At 43.1% G+C, this 20,033-nt stretch overlaps 3 protein-coding genes across 3 annotated transcripts; 1 reads left to right on the plus strand and 2 right to left on the minus strand.

Annotated features, from left to right (window-relative positions):
- The first annotated feature begins 328 nt into the window (after positions 1-328).
- Positions 329-3,625, plus strand: tigarb (TP53 induced glycolysis regulatory phosphatase b). The gene is made up of 6 exons (XM_076296509.1): positions 329-411; positions 946-983; positions 1,337-1,458; positions 1,822-1,899; positions 2,057-2,167; positions 2,360-3,625. The coding sequence occupies exons 1-6, from the start codon at positions 380-382 to the stop codon at positions 2,786-2,788; spliced, it is 810 nt and encodes a 269-aa protein (XP_076152624.1). The 5' UTR covers positions 329-379; the 3' UTR covers positions 2,789-3,625.
- Positions 3,626-6,072: 2,447 nt separating this feature from the next.
- Positions 6,073-7,914, minus strand: fgf23 (fibroblast growth factor 23). Its single transcript, XM_076297299.1, has 3 exons — positions 7,639-7,914; positions 7,400-7,503; positions 6,073-7,152 (listed from the first exon to the last, which is right to left on the minus strand). The coding sequence occupies exons 1-3, from the start codon at positions 7,877-7,879 to the stop codon at positions 6,733-6,735; spliced, it is 765 nt and encodes a 254-aa protein (XP_076153414.1). The 5' UTR covers positions 7,880-7,914; the 3' UTR covers positions 6,073-6,732.
- A 5,738-nt stretch (positions 7,915-13,652) lies between these two features.
- LOC143136053 (fibroblast growth factor 6-like) lies at positions 13,653-17,315 on the minus strand. Its single transcript, XM_076296510.1, has 3 exons — positions 16,606-17,315; positions 15,992-16,095; positions 13,653-14,606 (listed from the first exon to the last, which is right to left on the minus strand). Exons 1-3 carry the CDS (start codon positions 16,943-16,945, stop codon positions 14,430-14,432), a joined length of 621 nt encoding a protein of 206 aa, XP_076152625.1. The 5' UTR covers positions 16,946-17,315; the 3' UTR covers positions 13,653-14,429.
- Between the last annotated feature and the right edge of the window lie 2,718 nt (positions 17,316-20,033).

Below are 20,033 nucleotides of genomic sequence, written 5' to 3' on the forward strand. Positions count from 1 at the left end.
TTAAGACATGACATCAGAAAGCTTAATGGATGGGCCCATGGCGCCGACACCAACCTTGTAAAAATGGGGGGATTTGAAGGAAAGGACACTAACAGAAAGGGGGGATTATATGGCTTATCACATGGGATGGCACTAGCAGGGAGACTGCCTTATTTCAAGGACCCTTTCCTTGGCCTAATGCTGGCCTCTTCTGGTAAAAGTTATAATAGTATTACGTCCCAAGCTCACCACAGGAGGGCAGCCTTTTGCCATTCATCTGGTAGCCTACTCGAGTCGCCCATAGACAGTAAAAGGAGTCACCAAGTGACGTCAAGACGCCGCAGCGGCTCATAAACCAGGAAGCGTTTGTTTAGATATCTTTCACACAGTAAACCACGTTATGCTGACATTCGCTGTAACATTCGTTCGACAGTAAGTGCCCACGTCCCCCATAATTATATGCATGTCAATGGTATTTGTAAGTAGTATAATTAAGTATCAACTAATGTAGCCTTATATTAGTGTGGATTTGTTCTCAAACAATATCTATTATAGGCTACATGGAAGAAGAGGGCACAATAACCTGACAGCGTTTCCCATATCAGTTGCTCTCCGTTCATATGATATATACCCATATGAATGTGTCATACATTACGGATGTTAAATTGTGGCTTTGTTAATGGCGGATATCATTCAGGTGACCTGTTCTCAATCAAGGGCGTTTTGCTTATTCTGAGCCTGAGGCACCGACGCCTGCCAAAAACTTTCAGAACTATTCAACGTTTTGCATATGCACTTCATGCAAAACACTTGCGTCACACCAAATTTAGGACACAATTGAACCTGAAGCAATATCGGTATGGCGTAGTGGAACCTTGGTAGCCTATATATTGGTTTAGCGTTGTGAACATTCAGACACGTTGTGCCTAACATCTCATAGTATGCAACCCTCTTGTCTTTCTGTAGTGGTGAGACACAGTACAATAAGGACAAGCTGTTGCAAGGTACAGTAGTAGCCTAATCTTTCTAAACTGCATGACTGTTGATTGCATCACTGATTATGTCTCTCTGTCCTCATATCAGAGATATCATGAGCTGATATTTTTATTGTATTGAATAAACCCAACCTTTAGGTGCAGGTGCAACTACTATAGTAGCTATAGTGACATTGTATAATGAGGAACCAGATATTTGTATTGAAAACATCTAAAGTGGCACAATGTTGCACCAATAACAACTGTACAGTACATACCTTCCCACTTGAATCAAATACTTGACTTTGACCGCTGTGGTGTGCTAGTCTCATTGAAGGAACATGGTTGAAGCCTCTCATCAGGTCTGGTCCTTATCATTACAGGACAGGGGATCGACACACCGCTCTCAGAGGTGGGCCTCCAACAAGCGGAGGAGGCGGGACAGTACCTCAGAGAGCTGCACTTCACTAAGGCTTTCTCCAGCAACCTGCAGCGAGCCCAGCAGGTCAGTGGTGTGGGCCACCACACAACCCAGCGACCTTTCACCCACAATGTTAGAGTAGTAGGCCTAAAGTGATCAACACAATAGACTCGTCAGTTATTTAACCTGATACATGCAGGTTTAAAGCTCCCAGTGTACAAAATGTGTTAATTATCAGCTTTGAGTATCATGTATTCAGTATTTTACATCTACTACACCCAATTCAAGACAACTCCAATTACGTTATTTCACTTTTGGGGCATTCTGTTTAATTATGCCTTTGTCTTTGAAGACATATTTGTGTCATATTGTAAATTATGCGTTTTTGGTTTCACTTTGGTTTTGGTTCGTTCAACATCCTTTTTCTCTGTCTATTTATCTCTTCAGACAGCTGAAATCATTTTGAGGAATAACATTCATTCCCCTGGCATAGGGCTGATCTCCGAAGCCTTACTTCGCGAAAGGGTGAGTTGGTCTCATGCCAATGGCTTTGCTTCAAACTAGCTTAGACTTGGCACTTCTGTTTTGTTTTCATTAACACATTGCTCCTTCACTGTGCATGTGTGTGTATGTGTGTGTGCATGAATTGAGTGTGTCCACTGTTGTGAACTTGCTACCGCAGGGTTTCGGTATCGCAGAGGGACAACCAAAGGAGGCCCTGAAGAACATGGCCAATGCAGCTGGCCAGTCCTGCCGAGATTTCACACCTCCAGGTGGAGAGACCTTAGATCAGGTGGGTTGGGGTTCTCAGTGAGATGTGGTGTCCTCTGATATGAACCCTTGGTCTCATCAGTGCCCCCTTGTGGATGTCAAAGACACATACATTAGTTTTGTAGAGAGGTATTGGAAAAATAAACTTATCTGAACCGCACAGGGTTCATTCATGCACAGTCACACACTATAGTGTGTATATAACTCTACCCAGGTCCGAACAAGGTTCAGGAAGTTCCTCGCGGGCCTGTTCCAGAGCATGATGTCCGATCATGGCTACCCAGACCGAAGCACCTTGGCTGACAAGCCAGATGCGGGAGAGTCCTCAGCCGCGGTCGGCCGCGACGGTCCATTCATCAGCCTTCCGGACGACGGTCTCGCTGGCGTGCCCCTTCACGTGTTGGTGGTCAGCCATGGCGCCTACATCCGCGTGGCAGTGCGCCACCTTGTGGAGGAGCTGGAGAGTGCGCTGCCCTCTGGCCTCAAGGCCTCGCAGGTCTTCTCGGCCTGTCCCAACACGGGCATGTGTCGCTTCGTGGTGACGCTGCGGAGCGGTGAGACCGGCCCGGCACTCTCAGCCCTCCGCTGCATCTTCATCAACCGCAAAGACCACCTGAGTGCCAGCAAAGAGACCGGAGAGTAGCACAGGTATGCACGGAGGAGAAGGGACAGTGGGTGGGCAGGATGAGCTGGGTGATGGATGGATGGATGGATGGGTGGGAGGGAGGGCAGAGTGCTGTTCCAAAATGGCCGAAATTCAGAGATTTTAGTTTCTGCTCACTCCTCTTGTTTATGGCTCATAGTATATGGGACAATGGGGCCAGAACTCTACCCAGGGGGATAAACATTTCTGACATGAAATGCTATGCTATGTGTTTACTTTTACAGGGTATATCTGTATAGTAATGATGATTATTACTCCTATTATTGTAATTATGGTTATTGTTGATTTTATTCTGTCACTCCCAAAGTATTTACACTTAAAACTTGAAACACTGTACTGTACACACCGACAGTCATGCTGACAAAAACGTATCTATTCCAAAACTGAAGCAGGCAAATACACTGACCATGTCCTTTAGCCTACTTCATGACGTAACCATCACAGGTCTTTTCAGAGGAAGGGGTTGTGTGTGTCAGTGATGTAGTACAGTGCAATCTTCAGAGACCTCTAAAGGGGTAAGAAGCACAGCACAATTTCTCTGTGACACTGACCTTTCATATGTCAGTCATAATCGTTTGTCTATTACCAAATAAATAAGATGTACCTGTCAACAAGTAGTCACTGAAAAAGGAAATCTTGTCAATTTTGCTGCATGCGTTTCAAATAATGTACCTCAGCTCACCTTGTGTGTAAGAATGTACCAATGGAACAGTCTCTTGAAGTGTCCTGTGGCTCATTATTAACTACCTCCACAGATATAAACAATCTCTTATCCTCTCTGAGAAGAAACAATACATATTTCCGTGAATCACAAAATCTGTCTTTGTTTATGTTCTACCTTGAGAGTAGTTTCTCTGACATCCACATGAGAGCGAGAAGTGACAAGTCAAGTCATCCATTAATCTTAAACTGAATTGGTGAACATCCCAATGGCGTCACCTGTGAGAAAGATTAACTATATTTCTCTAATGAGGATTGCACATTGACAAATCTTTTTTTAGATTATGAGTTTTAAAGCATAACCTTTGTTATGGTTCCGCTCGTGAGCAAATGCTGAGTCATTTCATAGTCTGTGAAATACTGTAACAGTGTCTGTCTTTGTTTATTGTTCACAAGGTTACTTCGTTACTTCTGTAATACAATTAACAGTCCCAGTGGGGGTAATCTTCAGGTACTCGATTAGATTGGAATTGAACTCCCATCAGCAGAGAACAGAGATTTGGTCATGCTGATGTTCAGACACTTCTAGAATGGAAAGGAAAAGTTTAAAATATATATATATATATATATATTATATACAAATTCATGAACACATAGGGTGATGTTTATTTATGTTTTTTTTAAACAATAATGTCTAATAGTAGCTTACTGCTTTTCCCGTTTTCATTTGTCATTCATTCTATGTAATAGCTACCAGTGAGGGTTGAACAAATGACTAACTTATAGCTTCATAGCGTTATAGTTGATTTATAGCAGTGGCAGATCGACCCACTTTCACCATAAATGTTTGTTTCTCGTCCTCATGCAATTACTGACAGACACATTTAGCAAAATATTGTTTGTCTCCACAGATCCAGCGTAAAATGGCTACAGTTGACTGGAACATTAACAGATCCTAACATTATGGGCTTTTGAAATATTACCGGTAGAATGTGTTATAGTAAACTATTGTTAAGTTCAGCAGCAGGTCCTGGGCCACTTCAGAAGACTGAACCCAGGGAACCGGAGCACACAAATAATTCTAAAAGTCTTTAATGCTGCTAGTGACTAACGTTTTTTACGCAACACCGTCTTCATTCTGTGGTCCTGTCCATGAGCACTGACGGGCTAGAGCGCAAGTGTCCCCCATTTTATTGTTAAGTTCAGTTTGAAGTACCAAGTAGTTAAGCACTTGGACTTAAAGTCCTAACTTAACCTGATGGGCTTTTGAATAGTTAAGTTCAGTTTGAAGTACCAAGTAGTTAAGTAAGTATAAGTATATATACTTTTTTGATCCAGTGAGGGGAAATTTGGTCTCTGCATTTATCCCAATCCGTGAATTAGTGAAACACACAGTGCACAGTGAGCACACAGTGAGGTGAAGCACACACTAATCCCAGCGCAGTGAGCTGCCTGCAACAACAGCGGCGCTCGGGGAGCAGTGAGGGGTTAGGTGCCTTGCTCAAGGGCACTTCAGCCGTGCCTACTGGTCGGGGTTCGAACCGGCAACCCTCCGGTTACAAGTCCGAAGCGCTAACCAGTAGGCCGGCTGCCCCCACTTAACCTGATTTAACTAACTTAACCTGATGGGCTTTTGGATAGTTCAGTTTGTAGTAGTAATGAAGCACTACCCTAGTTCAAATTAAAAAGAGTAGCCATCAAAAGCTACTGGCGATGAAGGGTGGAGAGAGAAAACAGTGAGTAATTTCGAAATAACCAACCACTTTTCTTCAGTTGGTATTTCCCATTTGTTCTTTCACATTTGCACTTTTTCACATACAGTAAGTGATGGCTCAAGAGAGGATTACTGTGCAAGGCAAGCCAGTGTTATCCTGGTAATGATCTGTAATCAGGTTTCTTCATTTAACTAAGATCATCTCACCTCTACACATTTCTCTGTCAGTTTTTGATAGTATATAATATTATGATTACTGTTATGAATATGGGTCTTTGGGACAGCTGTGTTCTGCATCTACTTTGTGTGTGTGCTAGTAGTACTTTGCTCTATCAGAGGACCTTTGTTAGTTGTGCTAAATTCAGTTAGCTTGGCTGAAGTTGGTTTAAGCAAAATTACATTCTTATTATTCTCATACTTATTATAGGGTACATTTGGAATTGAATAGGGAGGTTAAAGTTTTCCTGAGAATTAGTACTGTGCATTAATTGTATTCCAGTGCATGTCCCCCAAACAGGACACAGGTTAGTTAAGTGTTTCCTTTCTAAAAATAGCTCTCGACTGTTGTCCGGTTGGGGGTAAAACCGAAATAGAATGTGGAAATGTTTATTTTTAGTGAAGCTTTTGTGGTCAAACGTGGCTAAATGAAGTTTAAATTAGAGTCGGAAGACATGAGCTTCTGATGAAATGGTCAATGGTAAATGTAGGTGTTCAATGAGTGACAGAATCCTTTCGCATGAGTCACTTTTTGGGTGTCAGAGGTACCGCTCATGAGTAGTGTGCTAGAGTGTCTCGGAAAAAGTGAAGAAACAGAGAAACGAGAAGGTAGCGATGATTTTTTTTATATAGATTTTTTATTATTAATAGACAGAAAAGACACGCAGCCACACACACATACACACGGAACAAAATATGCAACGATTCATTCATATCACATCGAGGCATCCGTTAGATTTGTTTTGGACAGCATCCATATAAATACGATAAATAAAATGAATGAGCGCGTTTAAATAAATAAATACTTCCTTGGTTTCCTTTGGTTGGTCGCAGGAGGTGTCCAGCACCAAGAGCAAATGTTGTGTTGAATGGCCGTTTAAAGTGCCTGTATTTTGCATAGAAAATCTTGTAAATAACAAGGTCAGGACAGACAAATTAACAACTTAGCTTACACAGAATTATATGTCATTACAATAAAATTACGTAACAATGAAATACAATAAATATTATTGGCCATATTTGTAAAGGAATGTTGTGAACTGTTATGTGACAGGTGAAGCTTGGCTATGACTGGAATGGTTAGCGTAAAAGTTTGTGAGTCCATGGAAGATGCGCGCGATGCGCTGGAAAAGTGCGAAGGTATGAGTGAATGGAGTGATTTTACATGACAATCACCGGGGTTATCCTTCATCTCTTGGTCGGAAAGTTTCAGTTTGGCTTGCTCGGGCATGTCTGGCCGCATCCTTAATGGAGCCTGCAAACTATCATTTCATCCCATAACCATACCTGCCAACACTCCCGTTTCCCCCGGCTTTCCCCCGTATTTTGAAAGCTAAATGTTGGCAGGTATGCCCATAACACCCCCATTAACACGGGGGCTGACATTCCCATGTGAGACGTGAACATTAAATGGGTCCTCATCATTTAGGGAGGTCGGATTCTCAATGGAGGCGTAGTTCGCTTCTCCATCGTCGTGTTCCTGTTGAGAGTCTTCAGAGCCCACTACTGTGTTGTATGGGTCCCCTGGATTGGGTGGTCGGTTCCTCTTCCCTCTGTGTAAAAGACGCTCAAGTGGTATGGTATTTGTTTCTGGCAAGAAGAGCGCAGACGGAGGCAGGTTTTGCCCAGCGACATAAACCTGCTTGGCCCGGTCTAGGTTGACCAGCATACCGTTTCTGGCTGAGTAGTACACGTCGTAGCGGTTTTCCAGAAGCGTGTGGTTGAAAATGCAATCTTCCTCCTTGCAGATGGGCTGAAAAAAAGAAACACGTGTTAAAAACCGTGCTCAGCCTGTGATAAAAGCGCTCACTAACTTGCGTAAAATGGTGCGTAAAGTAATAACATAAAAGGTGAATTGTTAATGGTCTATCCTTACTTTTCAATTTTCGATAGGAGTTAACTATAGAAAAGTATTAAAAGAAAGGTAAGCTGTGCACCGTATAAATCGGCTAGTTTGTTTAGAGTTAGATTCTAAAGCCTCAGATGATGGAAAAACGTACCGAGCTGAAGAGATTCCCCTCTGTATCCATGCACAAGAAGCGGTTACTTTTCACCCCTAGGATGGCTACACTTTGTCTTGTTTGAGCCTTTAATAAAATCACACCTGTACAAAAAATTAAACAAAATTAGCACAAGCAAATATATTAAAACACTATATAATATAGAAGAGGAGCTACGCTTAGCCCATGTGTACCTCAGTCACAATAACAAACATTTGTCCTAAGAAAGCTTTACTTACTGTAGGAACCTCTGCTTGTCGTTTTTCGCACTTGTCCATTTAAACTGATCTCCAGATAGAAGTTGTTCATGTCCGAAGTGGTCTGGAGGTGAATGTATCTCCTCGGGTTTCCCCAGTTGGAGCCCAGCAAAGGTGAATGGTTCGGTGCGCCGTCCACAGGTGGCAGCCCATGAAGCGCCGCCAGGCAGAGTGCGAAGAAGGACGAGTGCATGTTCAGGACGGAGGAAGCTCTGCGCATCATCTCGGCAAGTGCTGCGAGGGACGTTCTAGCAGCAGATGATGTCTTCTACAAGAGATGCTGAAGACTGGTGCGTCTGGAGCTATGATGTCCCTCAACTTTGCGCGCCGCTATTTAAGGCCTCCAGTCGCCACTCCTCGCTCCCATCTTTTACGCAATGCTCGCCCCCAGCAGCAGATTTTGGGATCGCTATGATAGACAAGCGGAAGGGGGGTGTGGTGGGGTGGGGGGGGGGGGGGGTCCAATGCACTTCCACCTCTGGCCGTTTATAACGAATGTGCATTGGCCGTTAGAAGTCTGTGGTTTGTCAGTGTGCAATCACTGTCGCCCACACGTCGCTTACGTTTGCCATGTTGCAACATATCAGGTTGAACTATTGAAACCTCAAAAGAATGTGTTTCTCATAGGTTGATGAAGATATGTTGGTAGGGCTGTAGGTAATTACATGTTTCCCTTCTAATCAATATTGTAAAATTCATACATAAAGCTAATATTTCACAAATTAAGTATGATTGGGTCAGGTTGGATGTTCACCTGGGTTTGTTTTACATCATTATGCAGAGTGCATAGATTATAGACACATGCTACAGTTATCTGCTGTTGTAAATTGTCCGTCAAGGTATTATGTCTCGTTAGAAAGTGACTCGTTAGAAAAGAAAGTGCTGCTAATACCATCTCAATGTGAGTCATTGTCGGCCCACTGAACGTTTAAGAACTCTTCGTACTGCAGTTAAATATTTAAACCAGCAGAGGGTGTCCGCGTCGCATACAAAATGCGTTTCAATTTTGGCTAAAGCAGCCTTGCGACCAATAAATAACTGTGTATACGAAGTACAAATACCTTTTCTATAACCGACTTGACACTGAATATATATATAAACAATGTATACAAATTGGTGTCTTAGGTACACACATTTGTGCAATAACGTTTGATAATATATTTTTTGCCATAAACTACTTCTTGGCAAAGCAGCATTAAACTTTAATCTACTTATCTCCCATTCACCCCCTGCAATACGACCTTCATAGTTTGCTGTTAATTTTTGTGTCTTTCTCTCAAAAGTCAGCAAGCTACTTATCTTCAGTTTGATAATCTAATCAATGTAACATATGTTCTCTCATGCTTAAAGGAGACTCTTAATCATCAGTTCAAGGATAGGACTCTGAAACTTAAGACCCACCTGATATAGCCTATTTTTATGATCTCCATGTCTTCACAATGTGTCACAAATATTTTTATGCAGTGGCAGTTAATCCTCCTCTGTAAAAAGAAAGTTTCGGGTCAGGAGCGGTGGCAGTTGTGAATGGTGTTTGGAAACGGGATACTTCTTGAGAACCATCAAAATAATGACAAATGAGGGGTGTCTGCTTTCACAATTGCCAACCATATAATCTACCAAAAGACAGGCTGCTATATAAGCAGCTGATGTCACAGCAGCTTACTTATTAGCTAGCTTCTCAGCAAGGGTATGGAGACTATGTATTTTATGGGGTACAGGTTAGAATGCCCAAAACAGCTTCCAACGCATGCTTTTAGAAACACATCTGTGTCTACACACACAAACTCTCACACATTTCTTCTTCCATTAGTGTAGAGACACCATTTCATAAGGTGAATATAAGTTGTTGTAGTTATGGTAAGACGTGGTAAATGACTGCATTGCTATATTTTACCTGACATACGAAAACATATCTTGAATGTATTACCAGCATATTATGTTTTTCTTAAGATAGACAGGAAGGTCTGACAGCTCTTAAAAAAGACAAACTTTTATTGGTATTTCAGGAATAATGGTTAGACAGCTGTGCACAGCACATACGTACAAAAATAAAAGGAAAATCACTTTTTTTTTCTTCAATATATCAGTATTCATACTTAGCATCGTCTGTTTTCAGAAACAAATGATTGGAGAAGTTTGTTGTTTCCTACTATTTTACAATCATTGTAACAAATCAAAACTAAGGCAGAAGGTGAGGTATATGTCAACAGAGAGGAGGGGAATGGGAAGGAGCTCACTCCCCACAGTGCACGGATACAAAACCAGGGGGAGAGAATGACAGGGGGACAAAGAGAGAGAGAGAAAGAGAGTAGAAAGAAACAAAAAGTTCTGCCGATACACACGCACGTGCTAAAGCACGCACACTCACACACACACAGACACGCATGCATGCATGCATACATACATACATACATACATACATACATACACGCAGGAAACATCAAAACCCCTCAGAGAAAGGATTTCTCTTTCACAGCAAGAGTCATGAGTGAACCAAACTGAACAAAGTTTTCACAGGGTTGTTCTTTGGAAAACTAGAAAGACAACTGACTGATAAACCCCCACATTTTAAAGTAGTAATGTTGTGTAAGATGCTACGGATGTCTAATTTCAGTCAAAGACCAAGAGTGATAAAGTCTACAACATTTTGGTGTCTAGCCAGTTTAGTTGTCAAGTGGTATTCCGTGAACCTTCTTTCTTTCTCTGGGCAAATAGTGTCATTCTAGAACATTCTAGAACCTTCCAGAACTCTTGTTGATTTATGTGGGAAATCTTGATGGAACACACAAACAGGTCAATGTCAGTGTATATATACCCTGTTAAGTGTGTGCTTACATGAGGGTGTTGTCCTGTCACCCACATGGATTGACAAAACATGAACTCAAATAAATGAACAGTGTGTTTGATCACCTTCATTAATAATCACTTTGTACTACTTCTGAAGTATCTTCCATTCAGAAAGAGAGCCCTCAGACATTTTCCAAAGTGGCACTCAAAAAAAGAAAAAAAAATCCCTATTTTGTACCAAGTGCAGTCACATTACAAAATAGCAAGCTGTTTCTCAGACCAGAGAATGTCTACTGCTCGTAGCTGTTACAGACAAGTTTGAAAGCTTAGTGTGTCATGGACACCCCCAACCCCTCCCCTGCAATGACTATAGGTAGTGCTCAGAGACCTTCGTGTGGTATGGACGCCACACCAAAAAACCGAGCGGTCCCCACTTCTCTGAAGCCGCGGCCGTTCCCGACTTACTCAGGAAACAAGCCTTCTATTTCATGCCCAATAAACATTTTTACAGCTGTTGCGATAAATCTATGAGCCAGACTCATCAACACTTGGGATCGCATTCATTCCCCAAGGTTCACATATTCATTCTCCAATGTTTCAGATGCCTTTGCCATGGCGAAATTGGCTCCGCTGAAGTGTATCTGGTGCCCGTATTTTAGGACACAAGTCACAGTTTTCTCTGCTGTCCCACCGTTTCCCTTTAGCATAATCACATTGTTTGAAAAGGCATTCGTAGAAAGAAAAACAAAATTAAGCAGCATAGCCTTTGCCCGACAATGTAACGTGATGATTCATCTGGCTATCCCTCTCTTTGTTGTCTCCACGCAGGCTGGAATTAGAGATTCTTAACCTAGAGACTGTCCTTCAGCTGTAAGGCAGTGGAATCTAAAGCAGTGCTTTGCTAGTCCTACCATATGTGCCTGTGGGGTATCATTGCCAGTAGTTAAACAAATCCTGGCACTACGGAGCTCGCTGCTGATGCTCATACCAAGGGAGAAAGCTACAAGTTTAGCACATCATTTAGCTACGGGAGACGGGTTAACCTTGTTAATAAACTTAGCTCTGTTCTCCCGGCTCTAAAATGCTCCAAGGGGACGGACTTTGGTTAGTGCCAAAATGCCTGGTCAGCTCTCATTATGTGTGGAGCAGTAGCTTCAGATCGTGCTAGGCTGCAGACACGACACATTTTGAAGAGGCTCAGGATGATTCAGCTTTTTTTTTTAAAAAAGAAAAAAAGTATTCTCATCTATGTTCTGCATCAGTTGTCCTCTTCAAATTCATTCACGGCTGGGATGGGAGAGGATGACATTAACATTTCCCAACCATGTCAAGAATGTGCACCAGCCTGAAGCCTAGCCACGCAGTTAAAATGTGTGGAAAGACCAGTAGCAGTTCTGCTGATTTCCCTCTTGCATACAGTATCACGACCGAAGACCCTATGGGAAAGTCCTGCCAGAAGAAATCAACAGCCACGGGCCAAATGCTATCACAGTGCAACCAGAAACCTAAAGCAGCCCTGCCTTGATCATCAAATAAATCTATATCCATCTACCCCAGTTACTCTTCAAGTACTCTCGCCCACACTAGTTTCCAACTCTTGCTTGTCATCCAAAATTCAAGCATCACTATATGTATTGATGTAAAGGCAAGCAGATGGCTTGTTGAGGAGGGTTTGGGTGGGTTGGCTGGGGGTGGGAGGGGGGAGAGGAGATGCGACCCGGGACAACATGAATTGCACAGACAGTCCTGCTCGCAAGTCAGGGTCGGGGCTTGCCCATGGCTCTGACCTTGAACTAAAAATGGATTAAACCAGGAAAGGACACTCCTGGGTTACTGCTGGAATTTCAAGGCCTCAGCCGACTGTGGCACTTTACAGAAGCAAGTGACTGGATGGTTGATAGTGGCGGTGGCGGAGGGCTCAGGTATTTCAGAGGCGGCTTGTCCACCCTCGACACCCTCCTGGCAGGACCCGCATTCTTCCCGGGGGATTGAACAAACAAGCAGGCAGCAGACAGCGTCCCATAAGTCTTTTTCCAGATTAAAATAGTCCCATTCCTTCTGTGTTTCTCTACGGAGAACTATTCTGCAGGGTGGGAGTGGGAGGGGGGGTGTACAGGGGACAGAGAAGGGGTAAAGGGACGGGCGAGGTCGGACAGAGTTTGGGGGATGGAATGGGTGGCCTTTGGATTCAAGTAGACAGCGGTAGCCGAAAAAACCACAAGTATCTATGAGGAGCGGTGCTGTCCCTCCTTCCGATACCATGCATGCGCATACACTCATGTTACAATTACATTTTGAAAATGCTCAGCTACACCCTCAAGCGCGATAGCCTCTCCAGCCACTGTCCTGAATTTGTGCTGCTTCGCTACAGGCTTTGCTCCAAGCATCAGAAACAACGCCTAAAAATGCAGTGTTACCCCGCTGACACTTGGACTTGGCTTCAGTTTAAATGCTCTGTCAAGACCAATACACAATACACGCTATGAAAACACGCGTCCAGCACACATTTCCCATCCAGATACAGTATCTACAACCATTGTGGTGGCTACATTGTGCAACCTGATACATGGTTTTGCCATTTCCAATCAATTGAAAAATGCAATTGCACAGTATATATTTTGTCAGAGTGGTGTTATCATCAATATTTACATGGTTTTCTTTGCTTCGGAAGACACTCTCATCCACAGCGATGCACAAAGCTTGCAGTGTTACATTTTACCCATCAATTCAGCCAAACATTTAAGAAGCTTTAGGGTACAATGCCAGCAGTGGTTCCATTTATGGGATAGATAAATATATATGTAGATTCTTTTTTTTTTATGTGCGCTTGCATAAAATCCTTGTTTTTCTCTTCGTTTCTTTTACAAAAAAAAAAAAAAAAACAGACGGCAAGTGGTAAAACTTCAAAGCAAGTCTTGCCCAAGCTCAGTAGAAAAGAGAGACCGTCCCACCATATCTAGTGGCCTTCTTTGGAGACGACTGGACGAGAGTGTAAGACTGGCCTCTTGGAAGCTTCTCTTCAGCTGCCCCCCTGGGGGCCTTTACCAGTCAGCACCCATGGCTGAAGACCCCTCTGGTCTTTGTCCAAGCTAGAGTCTCAATGATCAAATCAATCTAATTAGAGGAAAATAGAAAATAGACCAGAGATACTTTGCCCACAAACCACCCCACCCACACAACCCCCAACCGTTCCCTTCCCTTGTCCCTACCCCCACCCCACCCCCTTTAACCCACCCTGGAGAGTCCCCAGTGAGCGCTGGCTTGCATGTCAGCCCTATTTCTGACTGCCTGGGGCGTTTCGTGCATGCAAGTTAAAGGGAATGCCAAGGCACCTTCTCAGCATGCAGCAAAAAAGGGGGCTCTGCATGTAAGTGCTCTCACGTCTCCCGTCCGCTTCCACAAAAAAAAAAAAAAGAACTTCAATCAGTCACAAAAACGAAACCGCCACGAGGCGCAGAGGCGTCGACACGCCGCCGTACGGTTTTAGCCACGAGGAGACAAAAACTAAACAGGCATTCCTTATCTGCAAAAACAACATCATGCATCCTCTTTATCCGGACGTGTGGCTCTTCTTTTTTTCCCTTTTTTTCTGAGGTAATAAAAAGTATCACTTCACTTCTAAAAGCTGAGGGAACATCAGTCATCTCAATGTCAAGGGTAAAGTCTCTGACTCTGACAGTTTTGGCAAGCACCCAAGTGAAGTCAAGAGGCTGGCACAACCTCCAAAAAAATCTATAATCAATCGATAACAATAACAAAATAAAAGAGAAAAGAAGCAGCAAAGGATGGCATATACATAAGTTCTAATACAAATTTAGCTATACAAATATACATATATAAAGAGAGAATAAATACCAATAATTATAGTGTTGCTTCCAGTCCATCCATAGTCGTGTGTATATATGCATTCTGGTATGTAGCTATTACCTGGGAGAACATCCACATGTGCAAATCAGTGAGTTATTGCAAAGCTTGTTTATGTCCACTCATATTCGGGGGAGGAAGTGGGTGACAGTCATGGCGGTGGTGGCTTTGTTGCCTCTCTTCACTCGGCCATGCTTACTGAGGGCAACATAGAAACCCTTGTAAACGGAGGACTCATAGGCATTGTAGTTGTTTGGCAGCAAGATCTCGTTGAACTTGCACTCATCCCGAAAGACGGTCTGAGACACAGAGGAAGAGAGAGAGAGAGAGAGAAATTGTTAATTGACAAAAGTGGTGAATAACAGTGTGTACTGCGCTGTTAGGATGAGGAACAAGCTTGGTGAAAAATGATAGCAGTGATCAACCAGTGAGCAAAGGAGAGGAAAAAGCCCTTTCATCACTTTTGCCCCCTTCTGAGTCTTGCCATGCAGGAATACCTCATGCTGCATGCCTGCTGAGAGGTGATGCATCAAAATTGTTCAATTTGGCAGGGCCATTAGGGACAGAACACCCCTTTGGATAGAAATGGGCAAACCCGAAAGCTCAGTGAACAGCAGATATTTTCACTGGGCCCTCACTGGACTCATGATATATGGACCTACACTGGCCTTGGTTATAAGTGGCACATTAAATATTAGAGGCACTTAAACAGCTGAAATCGTTTTCAGCTATAAGAAATACAATATAGACCTTACTGTGTCCTTAAATTCCTTTATGTGGGCACCATTTGTTAATGATGCTGTTGACCTATGATTTGCTCTGTGACCCGTTCTTTATGGCGTGAATTAGCACGTCATCTTCACATATCAATTCAGCATGTCAGTGCCTCTCAACAGCCCATGTACAATGTATCTCTCAATGAGTGGCGCTTCACGTTTACTGCAGCCGCGGTCCCTTAATGTTACACGCCCAGCTCAAGAATGGGAACACTACTGGCACCTGCCGCTCGTCACTGTCGCACAGCTCACTACGCAGGTGAGGGAACAATAGTGGACTTGGCGTGCGTGTCATACCGCGCAACACTTTGAACAAGTGGACGCATCTGAGTACTCTGATTGCGTTGCAATAAAACGGCAATAGAGTAAAAAAGCGCGACTCAGCAAATCAGTCTTACCACTACACACCACCCATGCATCACAATCACCCCGAGAACACTTGAACAAGGCAAAATTATTCTGGGTATCACGGTGCCATGATTAAGCATTTTCCTCTTCCCGTAAGACATTTCTCTAAGGTGTGTCATGTGGTACGTTAAAATGCAGCAATATATTATTTAACTTTCCATGCAAGAGTTCCACGATTACAGTAATATTTTTAGATATATGTTCCATGAGATCAGCAATGTATTATTTATAAATATGAATTATTTACAGTAGAACACTTCCATGCTTTCCATGCAAGCTTACATTGCCATTGTATTTTTAGGCTTATCATTGGCTACACATACAGAACTCCTTGGCCTCGTTAAATATAGACACAACCTGGACAACTAATTTATAATTGCCTTATTTTTATTGCAGATGTGTTATTTCATGCATGTAGCTGCAACCTATTATAATTGTGCAGGTCTTCGCGGGGGGGAGATGCGAACAACATAAAAAGCAATACAATTGCGCACACCTACCGTTCCGTATAACCTTCCTTTGCTATTCATTGCGAAAAACAGCTCACTTTTCACGCCATACAGGCTAACCACTCCTCGCTCCACGGTAGAGATCTCTATTAGACCTGATTAAACAAAATATCATGTTATGCAGAGGAAGTCCAACTGACACTGTATCATTTTGACTGATACTGGAAACAAAGGCATGCTGTGTGCAGTGGTGGGTGTAACCTTGCAGGTGGCGATTCTGGAGGCATAGTCTTTGTTTAGAATAATTGTCTGCCTCGATATTTACTTGTATTGCTCAGATGAATATCTCTATTTAACTGCACTTTCAGACGTGCATGGCCAACCGTTTCTGGGCCGCAGAAGGAGCCAGTGTAAAAATAAGTTGGCGTCTATATCCGTCCAAGCATTCATGTCATGTTTTAGCCTGGAAAGATATTTAGCACTAACGGATACTGGTTTTTTTAATAGATTTATCTTTGCTTTAGGAGACATTCAATTCTGCCGACACGACGGTATTAAATATCATGCCAAACGCCAAGGATATAGATGCCTTCTCAAGTCGCCTTTACTTGCGACCGGCGATATTATGTGACATCTATTACATTACATTTCTGGATGCAACTCACTGTACTGGTTTTCATTATGTACACCGTTTATACTGCCGTCTGGGAGGATCTGAAGGTGAAACCCGATGCCCACGTTGCAGTACAGCCTCCGCACTCTCTTGATGCCCAGCAAATAGTCACTCTCCCAGTTCATGTCCGATTTCTCTCCCGAGATACCCAGAATGGACCGGGAGAATAGAGTCTCCCATCTTTTCTCCAATAAAGTTGCATTAGTCCTGCTTGGAATCGGATATGATGACACAATCCCAACTAGGAATCCTAGGAGAACAATCGCAGTCAACGTCCAGTGCGTGCTGGCCTCGTAGGACATACTGATGAGAAACCTTTGCGCAATGGCCATCCGGTTTACCTTCGGGGCACGTGGTCAAAATTAATGGCCCTAAAAATACCACTCTTCTTGTTTTTCTTCCTTCGGCATGGTGGTAGAGGCTTATTTTTGGAAGGCAGATCAGGGCTTCGGGCATGAAACGGTATCCCGAGATCAGAGGAGTAGAAAAAGGAGAGAGCGCGACAGAACTTGTGGTGGTGGTGGTGGTGATGATGACCATGTTTTGTAGCTCCGCGCCTCTCTCGCTGGGCAACGCTGGCCGTGGAGGATAGCCTACCACTCACCAAAAAGCCTATCTCACCTTGCAAGGAACCGCATCCTTATAGTGACATCACTCTGACTTCACCGCTGCCCCGTCAAACAAAGTATCCTAAGGGAGGGGAAAGAGAGAGAGATAGAGATAGCGAGCGAGAGAGAAAGTTGCAAGCCAGCAAGTACTGTCTGTACTGCAAGCGCTGAAACTGCAGTCGCAAGTCTGATGGGAGTAGGGTCGGACGCTGTCACTCTACATGCGAGATGGGGGTCGCAGAGTCCCATTGGATGGCTTTGAGCGATCATGGGATGCGATGGGGTACTTTGGCAGAGCCCAAAATGGGACGGTGGTCATATGTCTGACAAGCTGCTTCCTTATTTAGAGGGAAGGTGTAAAAACAGTCCTGTAGTCACCGGAGAGCAATGGTAATCTTGTCCGCCACTTCCTTCGCTGTTTGTTCAGGAAGTTCACTCAATATGATTTCGAAAGACTGTAAAATGTATGTTTTATGGACAATTCAATATACTACAGTTAATCGCTATACATAGTAAGCTTTCTCTGCGCTCGGTGTTCGACTCGATTGGTACCTGCAAATGATGCGCAGAAAACGCTGTGTTTTGGCTGGCCCTGTGCAGAATGCATGCACCGCCGGGAATGCCTGTACGTCAGCGCATACCATGCTTAGTTACGTGGTTCCCCAGGTGCTTCGAGCGTTAAGGAAGTGAAACTGAACCGTAGTAACACTTTGGGAGGCGCTGTTGCGGACAGATGAATTATGGCTGAATAATGATTTAAGATATTTAGAGCTCAGGCCAAAAGATTATGCCAACAGGAGTTCAGCCTTAAGTTTCGCTGAAACATTTGTATACACACAATGAATAATAGCAGTTAACATTTCCTTGCTGGTAAATTGGAGCACTATATAATGTTTATTTATATATTTTATATCTGTAACTGGAATTAGGCTGTATTATTTATAACACGCGTCATTCATATCGACACAGTAGCTAAACAACGACAGAAGCAAAACACTCTCTGTTGTGCGAATATAATCAGATTAAATACATTTTTAAAGAACATTTCTACAGGTAGGCTACAGCATAATTATGCAATCATAAACTGTCATAGCGCCAATTAACAGAATTGATCACATAGGCTATATTTTTACAGTATTTCTGACTTTACTGAGCAAACCCATGGAAATGGAATGATATCAGCACTTAACACACTTAACAAGTGGTCCAGGGGCCAATAGTCTTGACTGCATCAATTGAAATCTCCATGGACAGAGTGTTGCATAAATCAATTCAAAGCGTGCACATGTGCAGAGACTTCAAAAAGTCCCCCTTAGCAGTGCTGATATGTCAGAACTCAGATGGAGTGAGAGACACACGCACACGTCTGTGGGGAGAGTAAAAACTGCAGTGCCAGGACTGCTGTGTCAGAGGAAGTGATTGTTTGTGTCGATTAAACATCCTTGGTCTAGCGAGCAAAAATCACTTGAATGTTTTGAACATATTAACTGGACATCACCTCAACCCAGTGAAGACATGATGCTCTCATAGTCTAGCCTCCTGAGTCAGGTCTGACACTTATTGGCCTCATTTTTGTTAAGTGTCCGGTCATATTGGAGGACTGACAGACAGGCCTACATTTTGATGAATGGGTCTCTCACAAAGAGCTTGCAAAGAAGAGTGCCCTTGACCTATTGACTGCTTCTCTCCACCTCAATATCAGGAGATGAGACCATTTCACACAGCTGCACAAATACAACTACTAAACAGGTCAAAAGCTTTTGCCTTTGTTCTGCTCACTGTAACGTAAATATGTGTTTGAGTTAACCGGATTGAAAGAAAGCCAGTCAGCCGAATGCTGTAAGCCAAATATTATCACTTATTCTTGAGAGATCACATTTGGAGATCCCTTTAGGCTCATAAAGCCATCATATTTTCCCTTGCCACTAAACACTCCATACCACAATGTCTCAGCTGCTGAATCATTTATTATACTGTTATGTCTCCTGTCAGCTCACACACACACACACACTCTTTCTCTCTCCCTCTCTCTGTCTCTCTCACACACTCTCTCTCACACATTCATTTTCAAACACATTATCCAGGTACAAAGGAGGCCTCTGAAAGGTTAATAGCTAGGTAGATAGCAATTGGAAAGAGCACCAATATAAGCTTTGTTTCTGTCAGGTCAACTGCTTGCCTGTCAATCAGTGAGCACATGGACACACACACACACACACACACACACACACATTAAGTCACAATTGTTGTGAAACATCAAGACATACAGGCAGGCTTTGTACAGTGTAAGTAACTGGATATACTTGAGTATCAAGCCCTTTCAATTAGGGTTTTATTAACATGAGGGTTAGGCGGTATTGAGACAACAGCTGGGGCGTTCCAGCAGAGGCCGGGAGAGAATTGCTCCGGCATGACATCAGAAGTGTGAGTGGTCATATAGCAGTGTGTCCATTCCTTGGAATTGAATGCGGCTCTCAGTGCAAAGTCATTCTCAAAAGTCTGCATCCATCTCAGAATACTACAGAGAGAGAGAGGCCAGATCAATTTTACTTTTGCCTGATTTTTTGAAAATTATTTTTGGAATCGGTTAAAAATCCTATAAATATCCATATAAAACACTCTGAAATCATCCCATTGACTCCTGTGTATTTGTGCAAGGGTGACTTACAGAATTGGTTATGCTGCTATAAACCATGTGATTTCCACAACCATTGGCAAAAATTACTAGAATACTATACAATGCATTTTGGAATTATAGGCCAGTTGAATAAACGGCTAAGGGGAGGAATAAGGCTAGGGGACAATGTTCTTG

Source organism: Alosa pseudoharengus, unplaced genomic scaffold, assembly GCF_046254945.1.
Source record: "Alosa pseudoharengus isolate Yale_2024_CS ecotype anadromous, Long Island Sound unplaced genomic scaffold, YU_APseudo_1.1 YU_APseudo_1.1_scf_20, whole genome shotgun sequence".
Taxonomy (NCBI): domain Eukaryota; kingdom Metazoa; phylum Chordata; class Actinopteri; order Clupeiformes; family Clupeidae; genus Alosa; species Alosa pseudoharengus.

Coding starts and splice junctions, on each gene's coding strand:
- LOC143136053 (XM_076296510.1), bottom strand. CDS start 16,945: ATGGCCATTGCGCAAAGGTTTCTCATCAGTATGTCCTACGAGGCCAGC. Junction 16,096..16,605: donor ACATAATGAAAACCAGTACA/GTGAGTTGCATC, acceptor TTGTTTAATCAG/GTCTAATAGAGATCTCTACC. Junction 14,607..15,991: donor AAGGAAGGTTATACGGAACG/GTAGGTGTGCGC, acceptor TCTGTGTCTCAG/ACCGTCTTTCGGGATGAGTG.
- tigarb (XM_076296509.1), top strand. CDS start 380: ATGCTGACATTCGCTGTAACATTCGTTCGACA. Junction 984..1,336: donor TAAGGACAAGCTGTTGCAAG/GTACAGTAGTAG, acceptor TTATCATTACAG/GACAGGGGATCGACACACCG. Junction 1,900..2,056: donor AAGCCTTACTTCGCGAAAGG/GTGAGTTGGTCT, acceptor TTGCTACCGCAG/GGTTTCGGTATCGCAGAGGG.
- fgf23 (XM_076297299.1), bottom strand. CDS start 7,879: ATGATGCGCAGAGCTTCCTCCGTCCTGAACATGCACTCGTCCTTCTTC. Junction 7,504..7,638: donor GACAAGCAGAGGTTCCTACA/GTAAGTAAAGCT, acceptor TTTTTTGTACAG/GTGTGATTTTATTAAAGGCT. Junction 7,153..7,399: donor AGGGGAATCTCTTCAGCTCG/GTACGTTTTTCC, acceptor TCTTTTTTTCAG/CCCATCTGCAAGGAGGAAGA.